This window comes from Numida meleagris, chromosome 1, assembly GCF_002078875.1.
Source record: "Numida meleagris isolate 19003 breed g44 Domestic line chromosome 1, NumMel1.0, whole genome shotgun sequence".
Classification (NCBI taxonomy): domain Eukaryota; kingdom Metazoa; phylum Chordata; class Aves; order Galliformes; family Numididae; genus Numida; species Numida meleagris.
Window position 1 is genome coordinate 27,335,353 of NC_034409.1, and position 13,278 is coordinate 27,348,630.

The 13,278-nt window shown below is 36.4% G+C and overlaps 1 protein-coding gene across 4 annotated transcripts in view; it reads left to right on the forward strand.

Moving 5' to 3' along the window:
* The window catches only part of DOCK4 (dedicator of cytokinesis 4), a 253,261-nt gene that overhangs the window by 79,402 nt on the left and 160,581 nt on the right, over positions 1–13,278 (forward strand). For all 4 annotated transcript variants that reach the window (XM_021384917.1, XM_021384919.1, XM_021384918.1 and 1 more), the window contains exons 2-6: positions 3,131–3,214; positions 4,223–4,263; positions 6,593–6,648; positions 8,540–8,636; positions 12,135–12,283. In XM_021384917.1, the coding sequence (XP_021240592.1) occupies positions 3,131–3,214; positions 4,223–4,263; positions 6,593–6,648; positions 8,540–8,636; positions 12,135–12,283 (427 nt within the window). The remainder of the gene's footprint in view (positions 1–3,130; positions 3,215–4,222; positions 4,264–6,592; positions 6,649–8,539; positions 8,637–12,134; positions 12,284–13,278) is intronic.

Below are 13,278 nucleotides of genomic sequence, written 5' to 3' on the forward strand. Positions count from 1 at the left end.
CAGTGCCATAGGGGAATTTGTATGCATTTTAATGACAATCACCTTTTAAAACAAATGTATTCATATTTAGTAAGCTGTTTTCACTTTTAGATCTTTGTCTAAGAATTAATTGGAAAATTCTAAGTTTTTAATGCTTATACAAACATTTTCAATGGGAATATGCTTCCTAGCAACTATTAAAAAAAACCCTAAAAATATTGTATACTTGATTGTGGTGGGGGACACTTGAGTGGTTTGTCAAAATGAGAATAAAATTGCCTTCTTAATTTTTGCTTTGCCTGTTGCCACTTTAAACCATAATTTTGAAAAAGAAGCTAACTGAAGAGAAGGTGTCCATTCCCTGAAATTTTCTGTGGAAACTTTCTGCCTGAGTGGAGTTGCACTTTTCACCAGTTGCCCCAGCATCTAACAAGTGACACCAATAATGTGGTGAAAGTCACTAGGATTGCTTGTGTAGGTGGCTGTCCTCTGCTATGAGCTGCAGTGTTTCTTTCTCTGTGCCCTCCAGTTGCTTATGGGGAAGGACACCGAATAGATAGGCAGCATCATACCTTGCCTGTCTATTTGCATATCCTAGGTTGCCCATCACTGAGTTAAGATATTCCAGTCTTGATCTGTAAGATTTTTGCTTCATTACAGGTATTATGCCAGCATATCTAGAGAGCTGATGTGAAATGGATGGGGCCAGGCTTTTTTTGGTGGTGCCCAGAGCATGAACAGGGGGCACAAACTGGGATGCAGGAAGGTCCATCTGAATATGAAGAACTTCTTTACTGTGGGGGTGACAGAGCACTGGCACAGACTGCCCAGGGGGATCGTAGAGTCTTTCTCTGGAGATACTCAAAACCTGCCTGAATGCTTTCCTGTGCAACCTACTGTAGGGAACCTGCTTTAGCAGGAGGTTGGACTCAATGATCTCCAGAGGTCCCTTCCAACCCCCACGATTCTGTGATTCCGTGACCGAGAGCAGCTCTTTTTATTTCATTACGCATATCTTTGGGTACTCTGTTTTTATGTTAAGGCTGGGAGAGTAGGAGTAGCACTAAACTGAATGTAGATCATTCAATACGCATGCCTTGAAAAAAAGAAATCTCACTGCTGTAAGTTCTGCTCACGTATAAGACTCTTTGGGGCTGACCAGGCGCATTATCTCACAGGCTTTTTCCAAAGGGGCGAATAAAGGCTGGGTTCCAGGCAGTGGTGATTCAGCTATGATAGGCAAATTCAGGAGAGGATTTGACAAAAAATGTACTTCTTTGTTTTAGATGTGAAGGAAGTATTTTGTCTTCAGAATTTGCACGGAACATTTAGTTTAGCCTTACACATTGCCAAGCAGTGATGGTGCTTCAGAGAACTGAAACATCACAGGAGATAGGCGGGTGTGCAGTTTCAGTGAAGTCAAGTAAAACTTGTGTGTACACCCGAGGACAAGATTTATGCTCGTAAATCCTTCTATCATGGCGTGTGAAGAACTTTTAAAACGTCTTGCTGATTTTACAGCTGAAGTAATTTATTTCTGTGATATTAAAGTAGTGCCTCAAAGAGCTTGAGGGGAGATAATGTTGATTTTTAGTAGCTTTTGTTTCCACCTGTGCAGTGGGAAGTTTGTCCAGTTCCTTATGGTTATTAATGAAACAAATTTAACCCTACATTTCAAAATTGGCATACCATCCAAATTAAGCATTTTGTCTGAACTGCTGCACATTTTGGAATGTGCCATCCTGTGTTGTAGAACATATTCCATTGTTTCAGTCTTAAAATCTTGAACTTTCTGGCAAAGATTCACAAAGGAATTTTAGATTTTTGTGGCCTCTGACAACTAATTGCTGCTGCTGCTTTAGGGGCAGTGTGACAAGGGCAGGAGGCTGACACTATGTTGTTATGCCTGAGTGCAGTCACTGCCTGTGGTGGAGGAGTCTCCAGGCAGAAGACCAGAGGCTAAAAGGGATTTTTGTGGCTTCATATGTTGCATTTCCTTTGGTGAAAGAGTAGTTGCTTACTTAGCACAGCTGCACCGGCAGGCTTCCTTTTTTTGCTTTTACATACAAAGATTTGTTCGTATAACCCCGAGCTGTTTTTTCACATCACTGTGAGATTTATGTTTTCCTATCTGGGTTGGTAGATATTTGGTATCAGCAAGACTTCTGTCAGGTCACCAAATGGTTTGCTGCATCGCGTCCCTCTGGTAGGGTTAGAAAGCCGTTTTCCTCTTCAACTTCAAAATTAAACTTCAAAATGATATTGCAATTCAGAGAATCAAAATCACTATTGCTTAGTGCCTTGGCCTGAGCGAGACAACTTTTTAATTCAGAATTTCAGATGTAACAAACATTGGGTTCAATGGCTGAATTGTCATCTGGCATGTCAATCAATTTTTAGCAATTGTAGGAAGGAGCTTCTTAGGCAGTTTTGAGGTATTATGTGTCGGTTCGGAGCAAAAAAAAAAATAGCCGGCTTTTTTGTAGCACTTAAAATGTAAGATTTGAGTCTGGATTGCTTTAAGTATTTGGAAAGATCACTGCCCTGGTGGGCGCTATGTTTCTTCAGCCTGGGGTCATGGCCATGCATGCTCAGCTTCTCTGGCCGGCAAGGCTGTGGGGAGAGCAGTGCGTGCCAGTGGGTTTTAGTAAACAGCCCGCTTTAGTGTGCTTTGCTGTTCTACACTCCCTGAGCATTTCCTCAGACGGGATTATTATATGGAGCGTTGGATCTACAGCATCCATTAAACTACCGAGAAATAAGTCTTGCCTTTTGTGACATGCTGGTGGTACAGATGGCAACAAAAATATTGGCACTTTCTGCTTGCAGACGTCTGAGGTCAGCTATCTGTTAGTGGGAACATTTGGAATAAAACAGTTTCTGTCCTTGAGGGTAGTTATGAGTAACAGACTAGCTGACAGCCTTCTCTGGTACAAGCTTTCCATTCATGCATAGTAGGTCTGTAAGTGTTTCTTTATTTTATATGAATCCCGTGTTTTAAATATTCCGGTCGTAACAGTGGCTTAACCTCTGACTCTTTCTTCAACTCTTTCTGTTCTTAACCTTCCCAGCTAGTATACGAATTTTATTAACAGGGAATCCTGCTTTATGTTTTAATCATGCAAATAATCAAAACTTCTGTCTTTTTCAGTAATAGCTGGTTTTCGAGGAACAGTCCCACATGGCCTCTCGCTGGAGATTGGAGACACTGTTCAGATACTGGAGAAGTGTGATGGTGAGTTAATTGGCTGGACTTCCACTGGTAATGAAGGATCCTATATTGTTGATTTGAACCCCACTGCTATTCATTAATTTTCTTAAGTGGACAAATTTTTGAAGTCATCAACATAACACAGTCCAGTCTCCTCATTTTTATAACTCAAATGAGCTCTAATCCCTATTATGTTCTATTTGTAATTCACCCTTTTTATTTAATGTCTAGTAAACCTTCACAAGGGATAGCAGTTAAAAGAGCAAGGAGCTCTCATTGTGATTCTTCTTATTTGTTGGTAATTCCCCAGGAAGCCCGACTGCCATCAGTACCCCTTCAAATTCATTCAAAGTCAGAAGTTTAAATCCTACAGAAGTGTAAAAATTCTTCTCTGTCTCTGTTCAGAGTTAGAGAATACTAATATGGTTTCAGAAAATGTCCATTGCTAGTATAAAAGAAAGTTGCATTTTCTTCATAATCTGTTTCCTTAAAACCTGAAGTTTATCTCCCAAATGATTTTTGTTCATTCATTAAATAGGTGGGTTTTTTGTTTGTTTGTTTTGTTTTATTTCGGGATGATATACTATTAATCTCATAAGAAATTTTCCTATAAAAGGCATAGGATCTATCATTTTGAACTGGGCATGTTATGAATCTTGTATAGTAATGCAATTAATAAATGTGGATTATGAAGTCCAAAAATGATTTACAAATGTTTACAATGAATACGAATCTATTTCCTCTATTGCATTAGACTTTCTGTCTAGTGCAAAATATATCTGGGCTGCATTGTTAGAAACAGTCGGGGATATAGGGTTAAAGAGTAATTCCTGAAAATAAGTGTGAATTAAGTCGTCTAAATGTGAGCTGGTTTAAACAAATTACCTCTCATTATGTGGAAAGTGCTCTAAATGAGTGCAGTCTGACACCACTGCATATTAGTTGTATCTGTCCAAAAGGAAAAATGAAATCTGTTTTACATATGGAAATGACTTGCATACTTTGAAAAACAAAGATGTTATTTCTTCACAGGATGGTACAGAGGATTTGCCTTAAAAAACCCCAATGTTAAGGTAAAGATCCATTACAATTTTGCAATCTTTGGCAAAAATGTGTGTTTACTTTTTAAAAAGTTTCTAGTCTCCATGTAAGTAGATGATATTTACCCTTAAAAGAAAACTGGAGCTTAGTGTTAAGTGTATTATTGATATTGCATGAATTAGATTCGGACAACGATTACACTTCTCAAAGGCTGTTGTTCATTAGGGTGACTTTGCAAATCCAAGGCTCTGGCAAATTTTCTTTTAATCTGATTTTTAGAAGCTAAGTTAAAGGGAAAAGACTGCTGAGAATGGAAACTGTAAATATTGTTAGAAAAGTTAATTAAATTATGCCTGTTTTCTTGATGGTATATATTAGTTCACAACAGCCAGTGGAGCCATATGTAGAGTATCAGTTGAAAAAAAATGTGTCTATTTCCATGTAAAATACATTTTGTTTTATTTTTCCTTGTTGTGTAGCCTTTGATTTCCATGGAAGGAGTGTAGCTGATGGACTTCACTGTTTGGTTTTTGTTGCATTCTGACATGAAATATTATGATATTCATACATTTATTTTCTTCAGCATTTGTTCATCTTGAATGTGTTTTAGCTTTTCCTATCATAACAGTCTTTCTGTTTTCTTACTTTCCTGTTGAATTGCGTCTGTCAGTACAAAGTGTTTGTTTTTCACATGGGAAACCATTTCAAGACTATTTTTCCTTCAACACAGTACTGAAATCACTTGTTTTTCCTTTAACTCACATTGTAAGCTTATCTCCTTTTTATTTATTTATTTTTTTGCCCTTTCCCTCTTCATTTCCAAGCCTCTTTAGCTGCAGACTAGGGCATATAATATATTAATTTCAGAAGTTTCTAGGGGCTCCTATCATACAAATCACTGGCTTCTTGTCCCTAAGCTTTCAGTCTCTGCTCACATCAGTTTGCTTTGCTTTATGTGGAAGGTCAGTGTGAGAAATAAATCTAGCCAGTGTCTAATCTGATGTTTACTACTTTGACCTCATTGATAAATATTACAGTTTGATTTATAAGACATGAGCAGTTGGTATTTATCGCATCTTCTGTGTCTTTTGTTGCAGTTCCCACCACATGCTTGCTGTCACAGTTTCTTTGTGGTCTGTCAAATGTGTTGATAGAAGTTATGAATAGGTTTTCTAAACATGACTTGATGTGTGAAGAAACGAGATAGATATGTTCTGCTTTCATAGAGAAAAGTAAGGCAAACAGTTTTCTGAACTGGATTTTTGAAGGGAGCCTCTCCAAAAGTAAAATAAGAGCACCTGGTAACTCAGCTTATAATTGGTATTGCTCTGTCAAGATTCTCCCGTTGTTATTCCATCAGCTTGGACGCTCAGAGAAATTATCTGTGGCAGCTGCTCTGCAGTACCCTTGTGTATGCACCATCCTGATTTCTGGCACATTGTTACAAGCGCCAAAGCTACACATCTTACTGTCCTTGGGAGATGCTCTCCTGAACTACTTTGCACTACTGAGGAGAAGGAACATTCTCAAGGGCAGCTGATATTACACAGTAGATGCCTTTTTGTCAAAGAGTAACGGTGATTTGTGTTATAAGAAAATGGGGCACCTTCACAGTGGAACGCTGTATGTAGCTGGGCTTATTATAAGGGAGGGCACACTTAAATTTTCCTTCACTGCATTATGTAGCTAGTGGTAGTGTATTATGTTCTAAGCCAGAATTTGGAAGCTGAATCGATTAATTTTGCTTACCATTATGATTAATGAAGGTTAGCGTGGTGTAAGAACAATCTGAGTGCTGTGACACTGTTATCTGAGCAAAAGAGCAGTGGAGAACACTTAGCAAACTGGAAAGGACTGCTCCTGTCTGAACACTGAGGCTCTTTGGTATGCATCCACTGCACCTTTCAGGTTCACTGCGTGGCGCAGTAGCTCCCAAATAAAGCTTTATTTATTAATCTATCTTTATTTTTATTGAAATTCATTAACTTTATTTATTTTGCAAATCTGTACTGAAGAGATGTTTTTAAAATCCTGTTGGTAAAAAATTTCTCAGTGGGAATATTAATAAATTATTTAGGATAAATGAGCTGTCAAGCAATCTTCTACATGCCTTACAAGTTTATCTTCTAATTTTCTTAAATATTGAAAGACTAGAACTCTACTAAAGGCATTTTTATTTACTTTAGATCTGTACTGAGTATATATTGAATTTTTTTTTGTGTATGCTTGTTGGTAATTATTTTGAGGACTTTCAATTCAGCATGCATTTGCATATTAAATAGTGTGCTTTAAGATTACTCTCCAAAATCATTGAAGGGAATTTTTTGTTGTTGTTTTTACCTAACCTATTTTGTTTTTCAGGGTATCTTTCCGTCCAACTACATTCACTTGAAAAATGCATGCGTTAAGAACAAAGGGTAGGTGAAATTTTTGGGATTCAAATATTTAAACATGGTCATTTAGTTGTGCCAAAGATTACTTGTGAATGTGGCAAGGAATGGTTATTTCATTACAATATCTCAACTTAAGCTTTTGGCCAGAAGACTTGAAATGGCTGTCCTTAGCTAACGTGGTGCTCCTGCATGGTAATAAAATCAGTGTGTTGTATGCTTGAAGAACATCTAGTACCGCTGGGAATATCAGTCTGTGTTGTCTAGGGTAAAGAGAAAACAATCGCATTTTCACTGCCTGTTGTTAAGTTTGGTTTAGAAAAAAGTTATTGCCCTAATTAGAAGTTATTCTGTACAGAAGCATTTGTTTAAGATTAGTAGTGTTTTCTTTAAAGAGACCAGCTGTACCTGGGCAGACAGCTGACATTTTACAAAAACAAGTGGTAAGATAAAGTATCAATTCAGTGGCAAAAGATTTCACCAAAATTGTAAAAGAATAGAAATGTTCTTTCCCTTACTGCCTTCCTTCAGATGATGAAAAGCAAATATCTATTCTTGATAATGTCTGATCTCATTTCATTTTTAGAAGAGTTAAAAAAAGGAACAATTGATTAAAATTAGTTCAAAGGTTTTTGAAACTAAAATGTTCTGAGTAAAATAAAGTGATTTTTTTTGAGATTTAATACTTACTTTGAAAGTATCACTTTTAAACAATTATACTTGGCAGTGATGTTAACACAGTCTTTCCAAAGTTTTACATAATTTGGGAGTGTTCTCATTTACGTAACAGTTTAAAACCTCTTTAAATAAAATCATTTCATATCGGATTAGATGGAGGCCTAAAGAACAGGTGTACAGGATTTTGATTTGGGGGGGCTTAGGTGAAAGAGTGTGTAGGTCAGTGTTACCTGACTGGCAAAAAGAAGAGTGAAGAAAAAAAAAGAAGAGTGAAGAGTGTTTTATATATTTAAATAAATATTTGAAAGCCTCATTCAGACAGGTGAAAATGAGAATTGCAATGCTGCTAAAAAGAATTGTTTGCCTTAGAGTTCAGTGTACCCATGGTTTATTATGCTCTAGGATAATTTCTCCTTTGAAAGTGATTGTAGATTAAACTGAAGGTTCAGTGAAATAAAATTGTTGTAAACTGTCAGCGAAGCTTAAGTACAGAGCATTTTTTTCTTAACAGACACCATGACAACATTTGCAGGGAGTTCAGTCTTACTTGTTTGTATTGTATACGTAGTCAGTGTTTTGCATTCGGGTGATGTACAGAGCATCAGGGCTGGGGGCTCTCACATTATTGTGTTAGCTTGATGAAAGAGGAATTATATCATGAAAAAGGTACATCAGGCATGAGTGCAAGCTTTTAAAATGTACAGTGTGTAAGAAAGTGATAGTGATGATGGTGTATAAAGTGATGGTGTGATTTAGACTTTGGTCTTGATCGAGGCAACTCAGGTTTTTCTTGCTTGGCACTGAAGAATTGGGAACTCACTCACACTCTACCAATTTTATTTTCAAGTTTAATATACATGTTCAGCCAAAGAAATGACATTCCCTGTCTTATTTCTATAAACAGATGTGTTTAAAAAATGTGGTAGCAGTCGCTGATTTGCAGTCTAAGCTAAAGTGGCAAGATCGTCTTGAAATCCTTTGAAAACCATGGGAATTACTTTGACATAAAAGTAGTGTTTGATGTGCTTATCTTGTGGTAAAATGCTTGCCTTGACTTCTCTAGGACCAATACTTTCCATGAGGATTAAAGAAAATGTATAAATAAAAAGTCTTGTGGGTTGAAGGAACTCTCTTGTAGTTTAATTGTCATTACTGTTGGCAGGAGGAAGTCTTTATGTTAGTAACTGTACTGAGATTTGTAATGCTTATGTAATACCATGTCTTCTTCTGCATATTTCAGACAATTTGAAATGGTTATTCCAACAGAAGATTCTGTTATTACAGAAATGACATCAACTTTAAGAGACTGGGGAACAATGTGGAAACAACTCTATGTGGCAAGTACTTTGAATAAGTTGCTTTGATTGAATACCAGCTCAAAAGACCAGATATGTTGTTAAAATACTGGTTTTCCTGGATGAAAAAAGGAAAAATATAATTAAAGGTAGTGCACAGTTTGTGATTCTCTTTTCCGGTTGGATTAGATTGTTGCTTTTCTATTTTTTTTAACTTGTCATTTGTGGTTTAGTACTCACCCTGACCCAGACTGTAAATAAGTTGAAGAGTCTACTCTTCTGATTTTAATATAACTTTAAAAATAATTAGATGTAGAAGTGAGATGTCAGACTCCTTGACTGATATTATTATGATACGTGTAGATTATAATAGCAGATCCAATGTATTAATAGGGGGTAAATGATCTTAATGGTTCAGTGACCAGAACGTGTATACTACTCATTGAAAAGTACCAAGGCATTTCCATTTTATTTGACCAGGATCTCTTGTATATGACACAGAGATCAAAGGATGCCAGCTGCTGAGTCCTCACTGATAAGGGGAGCTGGAAGTGATTCTTGATTAACAGTAATGAGCTAATTTTGGACCTAACAGTTGCACACTTCTGAAGTGGCTTCTAGTACTTCTGCCTTAATACTTTGTCTCGCAGTTCCTATGTCTTCAGCAAAAGTCCCATGTTTCTCATTTCTCTTATTTTCCTCATCTGGATATTTTGTGGCTCTGGTTCTTTTCTCTTTCTTCCTGACATCTTCAGTTCTGTTTGTTTTGTCACCCTTGCTTGACTGAAATCACACTTAAGGTGCTCTGTGGCAATTAATATATACCATCCCTTTAATTTTTCCTTATGCATACATTTTCATATTTCATTCGTACTTGTCTTACTAATTCTATTACAACCGCTTACAGAAGGTCCCTCTCTGAACTTACTTTTTTCTTCATTGTGAAAAATTCTACCATTTGCATCACTTAATTGGCTGCCACTAGGGATAGAAATTATTTGGTTTTGGTATACGTAAAACATATATAAAACTGTTTAATCTTGAATCTCTCTATTTTGACTGAAATTTAGTCTTCTCTCACCATTCTGTATCTTTTCAATTTTTTTAATCCTTATAATCTAACTTGTAATAATATCATCAGTTTCCTCATCTCATACCTCCTTCTGTTTCCTCTGTTCACTTGTTTTTTGTTTGTTTTTTAACCTTTCCCTTGACTGCGGAATTGTCTTTAAAGACTGAAATGAAATATTTCAAGCATTGCCTCCATTTAAACTTACTTAAATTGTGATTTGCATTGTGATCATCTTTGGTTCTTAACACTTCACCTTCTAATCTGCTACACTGAATCCTAAACATGGCTTAGACTTGACACCATGTGCACATATCAGATGTAATCAAAACCTCTTCCCTTTCATCCCCATAGTTTCCTTGCATCTCCTTATAGTTCAGACCTCCAAGTCCTGGTCTTAACTCCTTGCTGAATTGGTGGCTATGACTTAAACTGTGAGAAGCTTAGCTATCTTCTGTGCTCTGCTCATACAGGGGCTGCTTCTGTTATGTAAAAAAGTCCACAGGTCAAGATGGTTCTGAAGCAACCGGACTGCTTCCTTTTGAGTGATGATTGTAGGGACTATGCTCAGAGAGACTATTCAGAACTGGGTGACATTTCTGAAACCTTCAATTGGTGCAGTGGCTAGTTTGCTTAGTGAAAGCTTTCCTGCAAGAACCTAAAAAATCATGTTGAATTCAGTATTATACAGTATCAAATTAGACTTGACAGTCAAGCTAGTTAAGCAGTATGAACTGCTTCTTGAGGTGAGCTTCAAAACTTTATTCAAATTTCTCTTAGATTACAATGGAAGTTTTTTTCCTGTCTTAAGCACATCTAAGTGTAATTGCTTTCTGTGCTTACGTATTAGCAAGGATATTAGTGGAAAAGGAGCAAAATCAGAGAACCAAAAATCCATAAAGCAAATGCATTTGCTTGCAGGGCCACTCAGTGCTTTGAGATGTAAGAAACTCAGACAAATGCTAAACCTTTGGAAAAAAGGATGCTGCCTTGAAAATGTTATTTGAGTTAATGTTGTGAGATACTAGCATGTCTCTTGTATTCAGCTGAATATTTTTCCTCAGTAGAGCTTATCATCACATTATCAAAAACAAAGTTACACATAAATTAGTGATAATTTGATTTCTTTTTAATGAAAGATGAAATCTCTGTATCTAATGGAAAACTGAGCACAAGCGGTCAGGCTATGTAACGCTCCCATACAGACTTTTCAGTCTCTTGCTTTTAGGCACTATTTACATGACCTAGTTTTTTTGGTTTTCTTTTACTTATAAAGTTCATATATTCTATTGTTCTTACTGAAGCTGACTTTTTCAGCAACTTTTTTCTTTGCTGCTGTTATTATTGTGTATTCAGAATACACTGATTTTCTTTTTTTCCAGACAGCCAAAAGAAACAATAAATCAATGCTTATTTTAGTGAGCTTATGAAGTGAATGAATGTGAAATAAAAAAGGCAAATTTGTCACACAGCAGTGTTTTTCAGAGCCCATGGAATATAAAATGTACTGACAGAGAATAATGATGCTTCTAAGTGAATTTTAGCGTTTCATGGCAATTATCTAGCAGTAATAGCTGAAATTTGGTTTTATGTCATTTTTTTCTTAGGAAGAAGTGAAAGGGAAATGAGTGGCTTAGGGTTACTTTTGTTTGTTTGTTTTTAGCACAAATAAGAAGAACAGGTCTGAATTTTCAATTTTTTTGTGATATATCACTTAATGGAGGTTGCAGTAGTTTCCTCAAGCGACAGTTTCTTAGAAAAATTATGTTAAGTAAAACTGTCTGCAGTAAAGTGAAGGAAGAGTTAAAAGAACTTCTGCTGTTTGGGAGGAAACCATTATGGGAAATAGTTTACGTCATTAACTAGTGTGTAATTAGAGTAGGAGGATGTGTTTTATTCATATTGGCGTAATTTCTTCTATTTTGCAGTCAGACGAAGCAGAACTGTTAGGGAGAGGTTTCTGTCTACATGAATCTATTTATTTACAGTTAGACCAAAGAGTTAAAAGAACATTAACACTGTGTGATTCAGAGTTTGAATTCCAGGAGCTATTGCCTTTTGATCCCCTTGGGTGTGTGAGTTCAAATGGTCTTGAATTACACTGTCACGTTTCCAGTTTTAATGAAATGACGTATGGTGAAATTGCATTTGGAATAAAACAGTGCTGTGACATTCAAAATTTTTTTATTGAATCTTTGTCATATCTGGCACATAAATCAGACTGTAAATGTGTGGTTTTAGGAGTGAAATTTTGGAGTGTGAACTGTGCAAAGGCATGATCTTTGATAAGTTCTGAGATGATTTTATGCACATGTGCACGCATACATACACGTAAAGAGGTCACAGCATTAGGGGGAGGAAGAGGATTGTGACTAAGGGAATAAGGATGGAAGAGTATTGATTTCCACACCACATCTGTATTCATTAGGACCGTCAGTTGGTGTAGATGCAATTCTTTATTTATCTCACAGAGAAATGAGGGGGATCTCTTTCACCGACTGTGGCATATAATGAATGAAATCCTAGACCTGCGAAGGCAAGTCCTTGTTGGCCATCTCACCCATGATCGAATGAAGGATGTGAAGCGACACATCACTGCTCGTCTGGACTGGGGCAATGAGTGAGTAGCTGTAATCATAGAAGAAAATAGTGTAATCTCATTATAATACCAGGTTTAGGCTCAGTATAGAATGTTGAAATAAGGAACACATTTATGACAGATGACACTTTATGGATTTTTTTCCTTCATTGTTTTTCTGTCCACTATATTTTAGCAGTGAAAAATGATTTACAGCTTTTCCTTTCTTTTTTCCTTCCACTAAAGAAACATACTTGCTTCAATTTATTTTACATAGCACTGGCACAACCTGCAAGATAACTGCAGATATTATGCTGGAATACTAGATATCTGCAGTTTCCTTTTAAGTCTTTTAAAAACATACCTGGCCAGATTCTTATGCAGCACAGTGTAGCATTACTCCCTGTGTTAAGTGGAATTATACTGGCTGACACTACTTAATCTTCTTGATTTGTGTTGTACGATTCAGTTTCTATTTAAGTATCTTTAGTATTCATCTTGACACTATTCTATGCATCTTTCTTTTTAGTGACAAATAAAAAGAGCTAATAAAAGTTATATTCTCTTACACTTTTTTTTTTCAAAGCAAGAAATCTTCATGCTTTTGTCTTAAACCTGTGCTACTTCAAATAATGTCTCTTCAGTATTACTAAATGCCTAACAGTATAAAGAGTTATAGGGATAGAGAATTGTTAGCATAATGCTTGATGATGAAAATGATTTCTAAATCATTTTCTGAATATAGCTTTCACAGATCTTGCTACTGTCTTGTATAGTTTGAAAGGCCAGTAAGCTCAGCTCTGTTGTAGATACATCACCCGTGAGAATAATAAGCCCAATAGGCTACTTTTAACTCCAGTATTACTAGTGAAAACAACAGTACAGATTAACAATGCAGTGATATTTGCAATGAGAGTCAAAACCAGCATGAGTCTGTGCTCTTGTAGCAGTGAACCATCAGAGGCTTGTCATTCTCTCGTAAAGAAGTGCATGCTTGGTGCAGTTGGGCAGCTAAGTAGTATGGAAAATGCAAAAAT